Source organism: Heteronotia binoei, chromosome 9, assembly GCF_032191835.1.
Source record: "Heteronotia binoei isolate CCM8104 ecotype False Entrance Well chromosome 9, APGP_CSIRO_Hbin_v1, whole genome shotgun sequence".
Classification (NCBI taxonomy): Eukaryota; Metazoa; Chordata; class Lepidosauria; order Squamata; family Gekkonidae; genus Heteronotia; species Heteronotia binoei.
In genome coordinates, this window is record NC_083231.1 from 10,826,947 (window position 1) to 10,846,160 (window position 19,214).

Consider the following 19,214-nt stretch of genomic DNA (forward strand, 5'->3'; position numbering starts at 1 on the left):
TTTGAGTTAATTCACAAGCTCAGAACAATGGACCCCCAGGACTGAATAGGGACACAGGTTTCTTATCTCATTGCAGATGCTAATTTTCAGCGCTCAGGCATTTCCTCTCAGCTCTCATCAGGCTGATGACAATGTGCAATAGCACCTTTGCATCCCTTACAAGCCTCCTTTACAACATCCTTCCCCACCTCTTCTGATGAGAAAAGCAGGACTCAGCAATCTCCATTTCTACTTGTGTCTGAGAAAAGGGAGCTCAGACTCTCGAAAGCTTACACCCTGAAATTCTTCTTGGTCTTTAAAGAGCTCTTGGAATCAAATCTAACTGTTTTACTGTAGACCAACATGGCTACCCTCTGGAACGACAGTATTTGTGTTTCACACAAATAAGCTCTTAATCTTTTGGCTTTTTCAGTTGTAGCTTTCTGTTCCTCCCCTGGTTAATGTTATGGTTCTGTTGACCAAGCTAACTCTCATTTGAACCCATCTGCTGGTTTTAGCATATTTTTTCGCTGAGTTAAATCAATTAGAACACTCTGTGATCTGTGTTTACAATCCCAGAGTGCCTTTAAACTGAAAATGTGTGAAAGAGGAAAAGAGAGAAAACCAAGGGAAAGTTGTGTTGTATATTTAGTGTCAGTGCTGAGTCCATTTTGTGCCTTTTTGTCTGAGCTGAACATTATTGCCTTGGAATTACATTTATGAATCTGGCTGATCCTCACCTGCCGTTAAAGGCACATCTTTCACTCCTTTAATGTTCTTTGGTAGGACAAATCCATTCAGCAAGCAGTGACTCTTCTCTCTGGTTTAAGGAACTGATCCATAGTATCTCCCTTGATACTTTCAAAATAAAATTGATCTTTTCTTAACCTCAAGAGCTCATGTTTTGCAATTCTCACTTCTCCCCCACCCCTGAACAAAAATTGAGGGCGGCCAGTCTCTTTTGGGGGCGATTGCCCATCACTGATGTGACGGTTTCCTTGTCTGTCGCAAATGGTTTCCTTGTCTGTCGCAAATCCTATAGAACATGTTTCCTTGACATTACTTAGCCCTGTCGCATGGTCAATTGTATGGTTAGAAAATCAGAGAAATGCTTATTCTACACGGTATAGGCATTTACCATTCAACCATACCCACAGTTATTACGTTTTTTCTTTTGGAAATGATGTAAGACTGGGCGGGGGGGGGGTTGGCCACTGTGTGACACAGAGTGTTGGACTGGACGGGCCATTGACCTGATCCAACATGGCTTCTCTTATGTTCTTATTAATAGCATGAATGCAGTTGGAAACAGAGCACATGCGAAGAGACCTTCTGCTCAGTTGGAACATTGGTCCGTCTTATTCAGCACCCCTCAATGTGGTGCTTGCTGTTGCATTTCTTGGAATCAGCTGGCTTCTCCCCCAAAAGCATCTCAGCATCCTACATCCCTAGGCCATTATTGATGAGCCAGAGAGAGGCAGAGGTTTACTTTCCAGTGCAGATGCCATACTGTTGGGCTCTAAGACAGGAGTCCCCAGCATGGTGACCCCGGGTGCCATGGCTCCTGCTGACATGTTTTCTGGCAACCGTCAAGTGTTTTTAGGAGGTGAGGCTAGTAGGGCTTCTGCTGGACCGTTGGAGATTTGATTGGCCATGAAGATTTTTTAAAACGTTGCTTTTCCCGTGGCTGTCACCACAGCGCTGTATTATCGAAGTTAAAACGCGGCAACTATTTTGTGACTGGCTCCGCCTCCTGTGGTGGCCATTTTTGGAAGCCATTTTGTTGCCACACCCAACAAGTCATGTCAGAATTCCAGATTCACCCCTAGACTCAAAAATGCTGGGGACCTCTAAGAAGCAGCCTCCAGCAGCCAATGAAGGCACAACCCCACGGTCTCAGTGAGAAGAGTGTTCCAGTGGAAGACGGTGAGAAGCATGTTCCACTATCACGTCAGAGTAGTTTCTGCATTGTGGATCTTGTGCTCCCTGTTGCCACTTAGTTTCCATCTAGAGGCAGCATTATCCTCAGCGTAGTGCTTACCATTGTTTTTCTTGGCACATACATCCAGGGGTCATTTTGTAGAAAAATAGGTGGTGGAGCTCATTAGCATGTGCCGCCACCCCCAGCCAAAAGCAACCGGATGCAAGAAAGGAGAGCCCCAGGCGAGCGAGGCCTGCTTGGGCTGGCTAGACATCCAGCCACCCCAAGCAGGCCTTACTTGCCTGGGGCTCTCCTGGGCTGCCCCCCCCCAGTCAAAAGGCCAGCAAGCCACCCGCCACCCAAAATCACATAAGGAGTGGAGAAAGGGTGGCGCGGGCTTCTCCAGGGGTTAATGAGGGCTGCTGGGGGTGTGGCAAAGCTGGTGGCTGTCTGGCTGCCCGCTCTCCTAATCCAGGGATTGTTATGCAACTGCACCTACCATTCAATGGACAAGGTAGGTGGGGAGAAAGAGGGGGAATCCTCAGAAAGGTTCAGGAGCTGTGTTCCTGTGAGCTCCTGCTAAATCTGAGGCTTGCTTACATCACACACAGAAAGGAGGAGGAGAAGCCTGTTTAGAATGTTAAATTAACCAACTTTTCCCCCCTGCTTCCTTGATTTGCCACCGTTGTTATGCCAATAAAGGTTCTGTGACTGCTAGCTGTTAGGATGTACCTTAGATTAAAGAGTGTATTTGTGATTGAGTGCGGGAAGGTTCTAGGACCTGAGCATGTGCACGGTGTGGCTGGCGCCCAAAGCTTGAACAGAACTAATTTTTTCAGTTATAGGAAGATGTTCATCTGGTTGGATATGGCACTTTCACACATGCTAAATAATGCAATTTAAATCCACTTCAGCAACCGTCAGCAAGTGGATTTTGCCATTTCACACAGTAAAATCCAGTTGTAAAGTGCACTGAAAATGGATTGAAAGTGCATTGTTTAGTGTGTGCGAAAGTGCTGATACTTTTTCTGTATTGGCATCTTCAGTTTGCGTGGTAGCAGCTGAAATTCTGCACCACATTCTCTGCATCAGGGAGGAAATACAGGACCTAAACTTTCTGTGGACTCTTGACCAATGTTCCCTCTAAGGTGTGGAGTCTTATGAGCAGGGCTGTGAGGAGGAACACACAGGAATGCAGTTCCAGCTGGCTTGGCGTCAGGGGGTATGGTCTAATATGCAAATAAGTTCCTGCTGGGCTTTCTATATAAAAAAGCCTTGTTTGAAACAATGGTGATACCAGGGGGTGTGGCTTAATACGCAGAGGAGTCCCTGCTGGGCTTTTTCTACAAAAATTCTATTTTGTGAGCTACTGGCATTAGAGTTGTGAGCTCCTGGCATTCAAGCTGTGAGCTACTGCATAAATTAGTTTGTTCTAGGGCCATTTTGCCTGAGCTGAGACAAAAATATGTGAGCTGGAGGCTATTAAATTGTGAGCTAGCTCACACTAACTCAGCTTAGAGGGAACGCTGCTCTTGACTGTGAAAGTCTTCATTGCTGGATATTTTCTGAAATTATTTGGAAGGCCTGCTCTACTGCTAAACATAATGCCAGGAAGAGCATTAATGCCCCCCTCCCCCCACACAACTGTCTCAAAAACCCAAACCGCCTTCCATTAAGGGCACATTTTATGAAACCAAAGGGAAACTCAAAAGACTTGCAGACACAGCCCACTGTGCAAAAATATCAGCTGTGCGATAAAAGCATTGATTTCTTTCGTTTTTGGGATTTCGGTGCGTCTGCGTGTGATCTTTCATCTTTCCAAAGAGAGATCTACTATAGTAAATTAACATCATGCTGTGGGGGTGGGGGGAGGCTGGTACCTATTGATCTGACATTTGTCTCCTCTGTATTTACTTAAGCCTCTATTTGCTAAGCCTCAGGTAAATTTCACTTTCCCTCCCTCGTGACGCTGGCTGGCGTTCGGAAGCTGGTGTTTAAGTGGGTTCGTCGTCATTTCAACAGCGTTGCCGACGTTTGCTGCGTGCTTTGTCCCAAAATGGCATTCGAGGGAAATGGTTAACTCTCCCCTTCCGTAAATACATTCTTCATATAAAAGCAAGCACTTTGCTCAGAGGACTTCAGAAGGACTTCTCAGTGGAGTTCTGCTGTGGAAAATTTTGGGGGGCCAGAAGTTGGCCCTCCCCGGTGGCTCTGGAGACCTTGCAAAGGCTGCTCCACTTGGAAGCCTCCCCTCTCCGGCTCTTGAATTGCTCCCAGCAGCCAGTTGTTTTGTGCCATACCAGTGCATTTGGATCAAGTTTCCTTTTCTCCAGGCATTCCTCCACTTCTCTCTTTTGGTTTTCAGAGGTTTTGGGAGGAGGGGAGAGATGGCAGGAGAAGGGACTGTTAATTTTCAAGAAATTTCTTCAGTGTATGTTTTGTATAATGAATCCCATTGAAGGTAAGCGGGTGCTTCAGACAGTTGACAGTATCAGTAAAAGTTAAGGCAGTCCCCTGTGCAAGCGCCAGTCGTTTTCGACTTTGGGGTGATGTCACATCACGACGTTTTCACGGCAGACTTTTTTACGGGGTGGTTTGCCACTGCCTTCCTCAGTCATCTCTGCTTTTCTCCCAGCCAGCTGGGTACCCATTTTACCGACCTCGGAAGGATGAAAGGCTGAGAACCTGGAGCCAGCTACCTGAACCAGCTGCTGCTGGGATTGAACTCAGGTCGTGAGCAGAGAGCTCCGACTACAGTACTGCAGCTTTACCACTCTGTGCCACGGGGCTCTTGACAGTAACAGTACCCCAACACATACAATCACATTTTGCTATCCGGGATTAGATAGGTAGATAGGTATAGGTGAAATCTCTGATGGAATATATATATATATACAGGGCTTTTTTTCCTGGTGGAACCCAATAGAAGGGAGTTCCGGAACCTCTTCAGGGAAATAAAATTCCCAAAATACTTTCCAGAGTTCATTAGGGACACCCATGTATTTCTCCTTCATTTCCCTCTTGAGAGTTCTGGCACTCTTTTTCCATTAAAAGAAAAAAAAGCCATTTATAGATATAGGGGGGGGAGAGGGTGGTGTATATGTGTGTGTGTGTGTGTGTGTGTGTATATACATAGAGAGAGAGAGAGACCGTCAACTTTTGTATTCGACATAGGAGAAGGGACTGTCATTTTTATGAAATTTCTTCAGTGTATGTTTTGTATAATAGGTCCAAGTAGTCAGCCATGTTGGTCTGAAGTAGTAGAACAAAATAGTCAAGTTGCACCTTTAAGACCAATTTAGTTTTATTCAGAACGTAAGCTTTCATGTGCTCTCTAAGCACACTTCATCAGACGAGGAATCCAATACAGTGAGCAAAGTCACACGTAGTTGGTAGTCCGTGGCATTGAGTGAGGCATTGAGATGGTCAGCTTTTGTATTCAAAGCACTAAATGTTCCCACAATCAGTGGATCACGTTTTGGGTGCTCTCTTGAAACCATACTTTTAACAGCGTTGGAGCTTATGCAGTTTGTCTCTCCCCTGCCACTCCCAGAAGTTTGGAAGATCAGGACCACTTGGTGGGGAGAAGGAAGCCCACCCTAAAGCATTTCCCATGCTATTGTTGCCTCAGTTCTCCTTAGGGCAATTCTGGTTAGGGGAAAAATGACATTTGCTCCTTTTTCAAGATCTGCTTTTACCACATGGTGTGAGGAGGAGTTGAAACAAGTCCACGCAGCTAAAAGGATTAGTAGAAAACTGCTTTTTGTGACTTCAGTTTATTGTAATAAAAGTAAAACTCCCCATCCTGTGGAGGGTACAATCTAAGCAGTTGACACTGGGGAGGTGGTGGATTGAGAGAAGAAAATGGAGATGGTAATCCAGGTAGGTTTAGTCTTGGTTTCATTAAGGAAGGAACATGAGGGAATTGAACCAAAGGCTTCCAAGGGAAGACCTGTTTTGATGAGGGAGTTGATGGAAGGAAGGTAGCATAATGTACTGGAAAACCTGGATATGGGAAGACATCAGGGCTCTTTTTCTAGCAGGAGCTCCTCTGCATATTAGGCCACGCCCCCCTGATGTAGCCAATCCTCCAAGAGCTTAGAGGGCTCTTAGTACAGGGCCTACTGTAAGCTCTAGGAGGATTGGCTACATCAGGGGGCATGGCCTAATATGCAGAGGAGCTCCTGTTAGAAAAAGAACCCTGAAAGACGTAGCCTAGAGTTCACACATTCCTGATTTCTTGTGTTTTCCCCCCTCTGCTTTTTCTCAGGCCTAACTCCACCCACCACCCCTCCTCACAAAGCCAACCAAGACAACCCTTTTAGGACTTCGCCAAAGCCGAAGTCATCATGCAAGACTGTTGTGCCATCTTCCAAAAAACCCCGCTGTAGTGAGTCTTCCAGCTCTCAAGGACCTAACTCGCTTCGGAAGGGCCCAGTGCAGTCGGAGCTGTATGCACAGCTTAGCAAGACAACTGTTCTGTCTGTCGGCCATGAGGAGAGGAAGACGAAACGGCCTGGTTTGCGGCTGTTTGGTGACCACGACTACTGTCAGTCTGTTAACTCCAAAACAGAAGTACGTCTCAACCTACCCCAGGAACTACAAGATTCCGGACAAGTAGAAATAAAAGGCTGCTCGCCCGGGTGGCAGTGTCATCTTTGTTCTCCTTTCACCCCACTCAGCCAGTACGGCAAGAGAGAGACTTCACAGGTGAGCCCGCAGGATTCACAACACAACCACCGGAAACAGCTCCAAGACCAGGAAATCCGGGCTGAACTCAACAAGCACTTTGGTCACCCGAGCCAAGCTGTTTTTGAGGAAGAGACCCCTAAGAGCGGTGAACCGAGGGACAGCCATTATAGCAACGAACAATTTTCCAGACTACCTATGTTTATAAATTCAGGGCTGGTAATGGATGGTCTTTGGGACGACAGCGAAGACGAATGTGACAAACTGTGCTGCTCGTGGGATGGAACGCAAACCTACTCCTTGTTTGATCTGTCGCCTTCTTGCTCTTCCCTTAACTCTCCAGGCAGAGATTTGGTATCTCCACCCAAATCCTTACTTTCTCAACGATACAAAAGGATACGGTCTCGATCAAGGACCTTTCCTCAGCACAGGTCTTGTTCCCGTTCTCCATATTCCCGGTCGAGATCGAGGTCGCCGTGCAGTAGATCCTCTTCCAGGTACCAGCTAGAAAGAATGACTGCGCGAAATGGGGTGTGCTGGCAGGGCCGGATCTAGGGGTGGGCAGAGCGGGGCGCTTTCACCGGACGCCAGCGGGGAGTGCGCCAAATTGAGTATGGAGTCTGTTGTATTCTGTGGGCCCATAAGATAGAATTGGACCATAAGGGGGCGTCATTTTTAATCTCCCCTAGATAGATAGATAGATAGATAGATAGATAGATAGATAGATAGATAGATAGATAGATAGATAGATAGATAGATAGATAGATAGATAGATAGATTCCTGTGTGCCGGAAATGGAAAGCTGGCTCACATGGAAACCAAATCCTTGAGAAATCTGCGATTCTAACCAGGGCTTGGCTTGGCTTTGCCTTTCTTTCTTTCACCCGGTAGTAGAGAGCACAGTTCAGTTGCAACCGGCTTATGGGACCTCCAGGGCTTTTTTTGTAGCAGGAACTCCTTTGCATATTAGGCCACACACCCTTGATGTAGCCAATCCTCCAAGAGCTTACAGGGCTCTTAGTACAGGGCCTGCTGTAAGCTCTGGAAGGATTCCTACATCAGGGGTGTGTGGCTAATATGCAAAGGAGTTCCTGCTACAAAAAAAACCCCTGATGCTAACCTATGCTCCCTCTAAGTTGTGGAGTCTTGTGAGCAAAAATTCTACTTTGTGAGCTACTGGCATTAAGGTTGTGAGCCCCTGCATAAATTAGTTTGCTCTAGGGCCATTTTTCCTGAGCTGAGACAAAAATCTGTGAGCTGGAGGCTAAAAAACTGTGAGCTAGCTCACACTAACTCAGATACTGAGCTAGTTCTACGTGACCGTACATCATCATATTCTAATATTCTTAGATCCGGTGAATGGAGCTGTGAACAGACAGGGCAAGACGGATCTTTCTACAAACCCGAAAAGAGCCCTAGGTTTGCAGAGAAAATGTGAAATCTAAAAAAAAAATGTGTTGGGCAGCTTTAAAGAGCCAAAAATGATAAACGAGTGCTTGTAGCTTTAAAAAACTGATTCCTTCAGGGGCTGTTGCTAGGCAACTGTAGTATCCCAAGCTTGGTTCTGTCAGTAATGGGAGGGGCCCTTCCCTGGCCTATTTTGGCCTTTTGAGGGAAGGATCCTTGGGACCAGGCCTGACAAGGGTTGCCAACTCCAGGCTGGGAAATTCCTAAAGATTTTGTGATGGAGTCTGAGGAAGGCAGAGTTTTGGGGAGGGAGGAGGCATCACCTGGATTCAATGCCACAGAGCCCACCCCCCAAAGCAGCTGTTTTCCTCAGGAGGATGGAACTTTGTTGCCTAGTGTTCAGCTGTAATTCTGGAAGATTTCCAGGTCCCTCCTGGAGTTTAGAGTAACCCAAAGAACAACATGGAAGCTCTTTTGGAATTGTACTTCACGGCTTTTCAAGGCTCTCCCCGGATTTCTATCAACAAGAAAGGAACTTTTGTTCGAAAGTTAAGACTTTTGTCTTCGGGGGATTATTTTCTTGCCTTTACATGAACATATGAAGCTGCCTTATACTGAATCAGACCCTTGGTCCGTCAAAGTCAGTATTGTCTTCTCAGACTGGCAGCGGCTCTCCAGGGTCTCAAGCTGAGGTTTTTCACACCTATTTGCCTGGACCCTTTTTTGGAGATGCCGGGGATTGAACCTGGGACCTTCTGCTTCCCAAGCAGATGCTCTACCACTGAGCCACCATCCCTCCCCTTTGTTTATGGTTTTGTAATGATGTATTACATCTATCGTCTCTTTAAGAAGTATTTATTTATATCAAGTTTTTCATAGTAAGGTGGGTTGTTCGTGGATGCCTTTGGGCTTTTTGTCCTGCCCCACCTGGAGTTCAGCAGCCTTAGGCCTGGCAGCACCCTCTCGATGATTTGATACCACCTGACTAGCGTGGCTGAAGTGGGCCTGGCCGCTCGCTCCTGTTCAACAGCAGCCGCCCTATGAAAGCCAAAGGGAGAGAGGTCACTTGCAGGATAAAGACAGAACAACCGAAGTTAGAGTGACCAAATAAGTAAGAATGTATCGAAACAAAATCATACAGATATGTTCAATAGAAGCAGGCCTCAGATTCAGTGGGAGGCTCCCAGGAGCACAGCTCCTGAACCTTTCCGAGAGTTCCACCTCCTCCTTCTGAGAGTTCCGCCTCCTCCTGAGAGTTCCACCTCCTTGTCCATTGAATGGTATTGCAGCTGCATGACAATCCCTGGATGAGCTCCACCACCTGTTTTTCTACACAATGGCTAAACAGCAGTAAACTAAGACTAAACAGCAGTAACAATTCCCCAAAAGTTCCACCGTTCCATCCAAGGAGTCCCAACGAACAGGAGGTCGACTTGGTTATTCATGCTTCATATCCTCTTCTAGCATAGGGGGCTGCTACCACATCGCTCAATCAAAGGCGAAAGCTCAGGAAAAAATATCAGCGTGCTTCGGATGCATCAGTAAGTTGCAGAAAGCTGCAAAACCCGCAAGGTTCTTTTTCGATGCGTCCAAAGACTGCACATAGCTATAAAATGTAATCAGAAATCCAATTCCCAGTGGACAAATGAGACAGAAAGTCTCCCGTAAGATTTCAAAATGGCGCTAAACTCCAAAAGGCTCCAAGGCCTTTTGGAGTTTAGTGTCATTTCGAAATCTTACCGGGAGACTTTCTGTCCCATTCGTCCATTGCTATTTAGTCTTCTATTGAACCTATTTGCATGATTTTGTTTCATTACATTCTTAGTTACTTAGTTACTGTAACTTCGGTTGTGCTGTCTTTACCCTAGGAGAGCCAGTTTGGTGCATCAGTTAGCGCTTCAGAGCAGGGTCTGTGAGCCCCAGACTCTGATCTCCCTCTTGCTGTGGGAGCTGAACGGATGATTTGGGGTCATAGAAGAGAGGGTTGAGAACTCCAGGCTGGGAAATTCCTGGACATTATAGGGATGGAGCCTAGGGAGAGCAGAGTTTGAGGAAACATAATGCCATATTTTGTCGACTCTGCTGCTATCTTCAATAAAAGACACTCTCCGTGTAGTCAGGATAAGTGTTTATTTGAATGACAGATGACAGACACTTCCACGGAAAAGTGTCTAAACCAGGGGTGTCGAACTCATTTGTTATGGGGGCCAGATCTGACATAAATGAGACCTTGCTGGGCTGGGCCATATGTGTACCTATTTAAATTAGGTAGCACAGATGTAAACTTTATAAAGGACACAGACAAATGCAATTAAAGATTTTAAAAAACCTTAAAATAAAACATGCTTAAAGCATTAGCACTTGTTGGTCTTAAAGGCGCTTTCTTTATATCTCTCCCATGGGATCCAGGGAACTGGGCAAAAGAAGCTCTGGCTCTTTCTTTCCTTCCCCAGGAGATCAGGAGGGGGAGGAGCTGCAGCCAATAGAAGGAAGAGAGGCTTGGCTCAGTAGCTCTGCTGTGCGATTGAGAGAGCCTGGCAAAGCAAGCTCTCCCTCCCCCTCTTCCTCCCCACTGGAGAAAATAGAGGTTTTGCTCTATAGCTCCTGTGGAATTGAGCAAGCCTGGCAAAGCAAGCTGTTATGAAGAAGGAAGCGAGCGAGAGGGAGAAGGAAGCAGATGACAGCCAATTGCTTGGGGGCCTGATTGGAGCCCTCCAATGGCCTGATCTGGGCCACATGTTTGACACCCCTGATCTAAACTGAGTAGGGTGTATCCAGGTTACATGCCTTTATCTGTAACCGTTACTCCCCCCCCAGAATTCAAGCACCAGAAGTGCGCCTTAGCAAGTTAGTTCTCACAAGAGCATCAAAGGGAGACGTTTACATACACCACAAGATATCTCATAACCTTGAGAGCCAGTTTGTGCTGAGGTATCTATGGGGCCCAGATTATTTTGATACTAATTAGACACAATATCTGCAAAGCAAGCAAGCAGCTTAAAATATATAACAAAACATGGCAAGGAATTTTGACATATATTCCAACCTCCACACTAGTGCCTCTGTAAGAACCACCATTGCCAACCTCCAGGTGAGGATACACAATAGGCTACACAGAGGAATGAAGTTGCAACCAAATAAATCAAAAACACTCTGAAAAATATTACAAAATATAATTCATACAAGGAAAAAAGTGCATTTCAGCAACCTCATTGTTTTACATACTGCATGGGCATATTTATGCACATGTATTCAACAGTGTGCAAATAGTCCAAATCATAAATAAGTCCCAATCATAAATTCAAAAAGAGCTCCAACGGATCACTAGCAGAGTAAAGCCCGTTTTGGATGGCCAGGTCCTTCCTCCAGGAAGCATCTTGCAAAACTTGCGGTATATGTGTGGGAAATATTCACAATATTCTGAAAGGTATATCCATTACAAAATTACAAAAATACATTCATTACAAATTTATCAGTTTACAATATAAAAATAACACTGTACCAGGGTACATTGGTGAGCCTGCATTTTGTTCCCTGGTACATTGTTATGCTTTATTTATTTGATTTGATTCGATTTATTTATGTTTACACTATTTGCACACTATTGAATATATGTGCAGAAATATGCACACATGGTATGTAAAACAATGAGGTTGCTGAAATGCACTTTTTTCCTTGTATGAATTATATTTTGCAATAACATTTGTCACAGAGTGTTTTTGATTTATTTGGTTGCAACCTCCAGGTTGAGGGCTGTGTCAAGCGCTTTGAATTCCTGAATAAACCAGTCTATTTGAAATAAAACAAAGGACTTCATTATTGGGAATCTCGGGGCTTGACAGGCTGGAGGTCACTCAGAATTATAACTACTATCCAGATGACAGAGATTAGTTCCTCTGGAGAAAATAGCTGCTTCGGAGGGTGGAATCTATGGCATTATACGCTGCTAAAGTTGCTTCTTTCCCGAAGCATCACTGTCCCAAGATTCCATCTCCATATCTCCAGGAATTTCCCAGCGTGGCGCTGGCAACCCTAAGGGGAATTGATCTCCATAGCTGGGAGCCAAGTTGAACAAAGTAGGAGTCCAGTAGCACCTTTACGCAACAAAGTTTTATTCAGAATGTAAGCTTTCGTATGCATGCACATTTCTTTAGACGAGGGAATGAGGAAGGAAGGAAGGAAGGAAGATGGGGAGGGGAGGTGTAAAGAAAGCAACTTTAACTTTAAATGCCTTCTCCAAGCCAGCCGATGGGGGGAGGGCTTTGAGAGCCATGTAATACATGTGGAAGAGCCACATGTGGCTCTCAAGAATGCAGTGGGGCCACTCCTGGCTGACAGCTTCACAAAGTACACGGTTAGAAGAAGAAGAAGATATTGGATTTATATCCCGCCCTCCACTCCGAAGAGTCTCAGAGTGGCTCACAATCTCCTTTACCTTCCTCCTCCACAACAGACACCCTGTGAGGTGGGTAGGGCTGGAGAGGGCTCTCACAGCAGCTGACCTTTCAAGGACAACCTCTGCCAGAGCTATGGCTGCCCCAAGGCCATTCCAGCAGGTGCAAGTGGAGGAGTGGGGAATCAAACCCGGTTCTCCCAGATAAGAGTCCACACACTTAACCACTACACCAAACTGGCTCTCCACTAAGGAATTTATTGCTGCAAAATGTGTTGTGATTTTTTTTTTAAAAAAAAAGAATTAGATATGTTGTTGGAAGATTGGTTTACTAATCGATACAAGTGACACCAAGGCATATGACATCCACGAGAACTGGAAGTATTGCAGTGCTCATTGAACTTTTGGGTCCACTGACCCAGAATGGCAGGTGCATCGGGGTCCCTTTGTAAGCTTCCCAGAGGAATCTGGCTAGCTATTCCTAGAGTCAGATTTTCTGGATTAGATAGTCTGATCCAGCAAACAAGTTCTGATGATGTGAGATGGCTAGGCAATCAGCCCGAATTATCGTTGAAATCCTTCAAATAGCTGGGGAGAAGTGTTGAATTTGTATCTGAGGGAACCGATAGGCATGTAATGTGAATCACTGATAGTAAGCCATCAAAACAAGTGTTCTTTTAAAAAAAATTTCTCCTAACAGATCTTCCTTTTATCAAGAGTCTGGTCACTGTAGACCCTGGGCATATAGATGTTCTCCCTTGTATTCAAGATCACGCTCCAGATCACCATATAGCCGTAGACCCAGGTAAAACATTGTTCCATATTTATATGTATTGTATTTCAGAGTTTTAACATACTGCTTTGTGGGGGGGGGGGGGGTGCGTGCTCCAAAAAACCCCGCTCACGCCTTCCATTGTACCTCTGGGAAATTCAGCTGTATGATTTAATGATTAAGTTATGTCTCCCTAGATATGACAGCTACGAGGAATATCAGCATGAAAGGCTGAAGAGGGAAGAATACCGCAAAGAGTATGAAAAACGGGAATCCGAAAGGGCCAAACAAAGGGAGAGGCAGAGGCAGAAAGCGATTGTAAGCTCTATGCAGATAACTTTCATCTTGAAAGAGATTTGTTTTTCTTTTGTAGATTATTTTTTTTTAAAAAAAGCGCCAAGACTTTTTTGTGACTTTTTTCCCTCCTCCAGATTGAACAAACAAAAATGCACAAGCTAATCTTTTCGCATGCATTTCTCAGTAGTACTGATCTCTCGTGTTCCTGCTCTGCTTTCATTTCAGCGCTCGCTTTTGCCTTTAAAATGTAATATTTTAAAGCCCCTGTAAATCATCGCTTACCACATTCAATAGCCATTGAACATTGTGTTAGAAGAAGGGTTTTGTTATGGATTATAGATGGCACATGGATGCAGAGAACCATAGAAATCCACCATGGCTACAGGGTCTTCTGTGATGTGGATTGAAAGGTAGTCCCCTGTGCAAGCACCAGTCATTTCCAACTCTGGGGCGACGTCACATCATGATGTTTTCACAGCAGACTTTTTTACGGGGTGGTTTGCCGTTGTCTTCCCCAGTCATCTACACTTTCCCCCCAGCAAGCTGGGTATTCATTTTACTGACCTCGGAAGGATGGGAGGCTGAGTCAACCTCGAGCCAGCTACCTGAACCCAGCTTCCACCGGGATCAAACTCAGGTCATGAGCAGAGAGCTCGGGCTGCAGTACTGCAGCTTCACCGCTCTGCACCGTGGGGCTCCTTGTGATGCGGATAGACCATGGCAAATATTCGCGACATAGTTTTGTGATGGTATGATTCTTGAAATCCCCTGAAGAATCCCGGGAGCTATAGTTTGGCAAGGGTGCCAAGAATTCTCCATTAGAACTTGCTAGTCTTACGCACAGACATTCTTTTCCCAGAGAAATTGGAATTTAGCTAGCGTAAATTAGGCATGGGCACAAACTGGGGAAATGGTGGTTGGTTTCATTTCATCATTAATTTGATTTCTGAACTAATTCATGGTTCATTTGGTTTGGGAGGTGTAAAACTCACCAGATGTCTTCAGCAGGCTCTCCGCCACCCGCCCTCCAAGTTTGGTGAAGATTGGATTTGGAATGACCGAGTTATAGCCCCCCAAATCAGGTGCCCCCGGGAAAGCTCAGCTTCAGCTCTCACTCTTCTCTCTATGTGATGCAGAATAGGAGCTACATGATTGGCTCCCGGAGCTGCCAGTCAAGCTGTGAACAACTGCCGTGGGTGTTTCTAGGGCTCCCGGAAGTCAGTCCCCAGCGTTGCCTCAGAATTGATTTAATCAGCACCAGGCTGGGTGGGGAAACAAACTGCAAAAACAAACCAAATGAATCACCAAGATCCGAACCAGTTCGGAACGAACCACGAATAGGCCTGTTTCATGCACGAATTGTCATTTGTGTATTGGTTCGTGCCCATGCCTAGTGTAGATGTTCCCTCAACAGCTGCAAGTAGGCAGATACAGGCACATAATACCAATGGTACAGGAACACTGCCTTTAAGCGACAATTTTTTTGAGCAATTTTGCTGATTGGCTGAAGTGAGCGCCATTCTTCTGACTGATATCCAGTGGCGGCTTGTCCTGCAATTCTCTCCACAGTGGCCTCCCCCAAATGTCACTGTTATTCTTCCACCCCCCTTCTCTGCCTCTGCAAAAGTTCTCCTTATTCTTGAAGGAAACAAAGGTGGGGATGTAGTGCTAACAGTACATTTAGAGAAGCAGAGTGAGAGCTGGAAGAGCATGCCAGTTGACGAGAGAAGAAGAGGAAGAAGAATTGCAGATTTATACCCCGCCCTTCTCTTTGAATCAGAGACTCAGAGCGGCTTACAATTTCCTGTATCTTCTCCCCCCACAACAGACACCCTGTGAGGTAGGTGGGGCTGAGAGGGCTCTCCCAGCAGCTGCCCTTTCAAGGACAACCTCTGCCAGAGCTATGGCTGATCCGAGGCCATTCCAGCAGATGCAAGTGGAGGTGTGGGGAATCAAACCCGATTCTCCCAGAGAAGAGTCCGCACACTTAATCACTACACCAAACTGGCAGGAAGCAACAACAGAGGGTTAAATGAAAAAATTGCCATTGAGAGATAGATCCAAATGGGCAGCCGTGTTGGTCTGAAGCAGTGGAACAAAGTAGGAGTCAAGTTAACCTTTAAGACCAACAAAGTTTTATTCAGAACGTAAGCTTTCATGTGCTCCAAGCACACTTCATCAGATCTGATGAAGTGTACTTGGAGCACACGAAAGCTTACATTCTGAATAAAACTTTGTTGGTCTTAAAGATACACTTGACTTGTACTTTGTGCCGTTGAGAGGTAGTTTTGGAGTTCTTTTGTGTTGCTCCTCTTGACCCCGATAAATGTAGGTGTCTTTAGAAAAAAAGGCCACGAAGGCAGCATTGTGATCCTTTTGGAACTGCCAAAGAGGTGATGTAAGCCTTTGCAAGAGTTGAAATGCACCATATGCCCTGGGTTACTTAGCCACGACGCTGTGCCATTTGAGGGAACCGTTAGCACAATCTCTCAAACAACATATGGCGCATTTCACTTTTAAAATCTGAATTTCTGTGATTCGGTCATTTTTACTTATTCCCTTAATTGTGCTTTACTAAACTTCCCCCCCCCCCACCACCACCTTGATTTATTCAGTTTTGGCAAGGTCATCCCTCCTCCCCCCCCCTGCCGAAATGCAAAGAAAACAAGCAAATAAAATCCAAAAATAATCATCCTCATGACAAATCTCATGGAAGCATATGCAGTATTTATTCCCCTCACATAGCTCTATTACATTTTCATTGTTGGTGCGCGAAACATTATGCCCCCCCTCCCAATCTAGATATATTATCTGAGAGGGAAGTGTATTACAAAGTCTGCTGTTACGTTCTGCTCCATCTGGTCAGTCATTTAGGTTCAATAGCTAGTGTCAACCAAATTGTTTCTTATCAAGTGGTTCAGCACGGTTAGGTTTTTTTGTTTTGATAAGAGGTTCCGGGGGTGGGGTTGAGGATATTGCTATACACTTGGGGTCTTTACTGTTCCCTGATTTATGAGCTGAATCCGTCCCTGCTCCAAGACAGGGCTTGTTAGGAATAGAGGCAGCCTAAAAGAATCCTAGCATCCCCCAGATTCTTAGACAAGAATAAGGGGAGGGGGGGAGAAGTAATTTTTGAAGATTGCAGAGCTTGAGGGCGAAAGGTTTCGCTTCCAGGTCAGAGGTCAGAATTGACTGATAATTCGAACCAAACCACCACTTCCTTTGTAACTGTGACCAAAATGTTTGCCTCGACTACAGCCAGTCGATGACGAAAGCTGACGATTGGAACAAAGTATGAAGACAAAGCTGCGAGTCATGAAGACAGCGCTGGGAGTCGGGCTTCCGTTTTTCTCACCTGCTGTACGCGCATTTCTAGAGCTGAAGGTGCGCCAAGAGACTTTGTTCCAATCGTCAGCTTTCGTCATCGACTGGCTGTAGTCGAGGCAAACATTTTGGTCACAGTTACAAAGGAAGTGGTGGTTTGGTTCGAATTATCAGTCAATTCTGACCTCTGACCTGGAAGCGAAACCTTTCGCCCTCAAGCTCTGCAATCTTCAAAAATTACTACTCCCCCGCCCGTTATTCTTGTCTAAGAATCTGGGGGATGCTAGGATTGATCGTAAGAGCCCTGTGGCGCAGAGTGGTAAAGCTGCAGTACTGCAGTCCTAAGCTCTGCCCACGACCTGAGTTCGTTCCCAGCTGAAGCTGGTTCAGGTAATCCGGCTCCAGGTCAACTCAGCCTTCCATCCTTCTGAGGTTGGTAAAATGATTATCCAGCTTGCTGGGGGGTGGGGAAAGTGTAGATGACTAGGGAAGGCAATGGCAAGCCACCCCGTAAAAAGTCTGCCGTGAAAACGTGATGCGACGTCACCCCAGTGTCGGAAACGACTGGTGCTTGCACGGGGGACTACCTTTACCTTTATACCCAGTCCAGCTTACTCGGTCTACAATTCTGCCCATTTCCAGGGTTGTAGAATGCTTCTATCCAGGGGGGGGGGGGGGTTGGTAGAAAAAGCCCAGCAGGAACTCATTTGAATATTAGGTCACACCCCCTGACACCAAGCCAGCTGGAACTGTGTTCCTGTGCATTCCGGCTCAAAAAAAGCTCCTTTTCTATCCAGGGCTTTTTTTTCAGTAGGAGCCCACAGGAGCAGAGCTGATCTGACCTGCCACGTGCTCCCAGGCCAGGGGGTGTGGCCTAATATGCAAATGAATTCCTGCTGGGCTTTTTCTACCCAAAAGGCACTGCTGCTATCATTTTTGCATCAGTGTGCTGAGGTAAGTCAGAAGTGTGAACATTCTCCTTGTCAGGGTATCATCTCATTGCATTTCAGATCATAGTGGTGGATCTATGAGAGCTAGCGTGGTATAGAGGCTAAGACCTGCAGCCTCTAATCTGAAGACCGGTGTTTCGTTTTCCCCTCCTCTTCCACATGAAGCCTGATAGGTGACCCTGGACCAATCACAATTCTCTCAGAACCAGAGCTTTTTTTTTTGAGCAGGAATGCACAGGAACGCAGTTGCGGTTGGCCTGGTGTCAGGAGGTGTGGCCTAATATGCAAATGAGTTCCTGCTGTTTGGGGTAGTTTATTGTAGCGGTTAAGTGTAGTTAACCCAGTTTGGTGTAGTGGTGAAGTGTGTGGACTCTTTGTCTGGGAGAACCAGGTTTGATTCCCCACTCTTCCACTTGCATCTGCTGAAGTGGCCTTGGGTTAGCCATAGCTATCGCAGGAGTTGTCCTTGAAAGGGGCTGTCTCAGCCCCACCCACCTCACAGGGTGTCTGTTGTGGGGGAGGAAGAGAAAGGAGATTGTAAGCCGCTTGGAGTCTCTGATTCAGAGAGAAGGGCGGGGTATAAATCTGCAGTCGTCTTCTTTACTACAAAAAAGCCCTGTGCGAAACAATGGTGATGTCGGTGGGTGTGGCCTAATACGCAAAGGAGTTCCTGCTGGGCTTTTTCTACAAACAAAAGCCCTGCTCAGAACTTTCGCACCCCCTCTTACCAAAGCAGTGCATGTTATGAGGAGAGGAAGGGAAAGCAATTGTAAGCCACTTTGAGATTCCTTCAAGTAGAGAAAAGTGGGATATAAAAACCTGCTCCTCTTCCTCTTTTTTTGCGCCCCCTGGGAAGATAAATTACCCCAATTTTATGCGTCTCTGTTCCAATGCTCACCATTTTTCTGCTTATTCATGAGGAAATTCTGATCTCTTCACTGACAGGAAGAGCGGCGCGTAATTTACGTTGGGAAAATTGGACCTGACATCACCCGAGCAGAACTGAGGGACCGCTTTGAAGTTTTTGGCGAAATTGAGGAGTGCACAGTAAATCTACAGGATGACGGGTAAAATGGGCCTTGAAGATCCTTCCTTGTTTAGAAGATTCCATATTTGTGTTTTTTAAAGAGAGAGAATGTGACAGCTCATGGGAATGAGGGCTGACCCCAAAAGTGCTATGACTAATAACGTTCTACATTTTTAAGAGCCCACCCCCCACCCCCGCTCCGTTTCTCCCCTTATTTATTCGTTCTGCTATAGTTGTGATTTCCTGACCCAGAAATAAGGCTGACAGGACAATTGTGCTGATGAATGGATGCAGTGATTTTGGCGTGAGCTTTCTGAGCCCCCCCTTCCCCCCGGTGGTTGGATTCTTCCCATTTAAGAAAGGGTTACAGGGGTGTCAAACTCATTCGTTAGGAGGGCCGAATCTGACATAAACAAGACCTCGTTGGGCCATGCCATGTTGGGCCGGGCCATGTG

The 19,214-nt window shown here is 45.9% G+C and overlaps 1 protein-coding gene across 1 annotated transcript in view; it reads left to right on the top strand.

Annotated features, from left to right (window-relative positions):
* PPARGC1A (PPARG coactivator 1 alpha) overlaps positions 1-19,214 on the top strand; it is a 194,235-nt gene that overhangs the window by 167,615 nt on the left and 7,406 nt on the right. The window contains exons 8-11 of the mRNA XM_060246222.1: positions 6,171-7,086; positions 13,090-13,194; positions 13,359-13,479; positions 18,678-18,799. Of these exons, the coding sequence (XP_060102205.1) occupies positions 6,171-7,086; positions 13,090-13,194; positions 13,359-13,479; positions 18,678-18,799 (1,264 nt within the window). The remainder of the gene's footprint in view (positions 1-6,170; positions 7,087-13,089; positions 13,195-13,358; positions 13,480-18,677; positions 18,800-19,214) is intronic.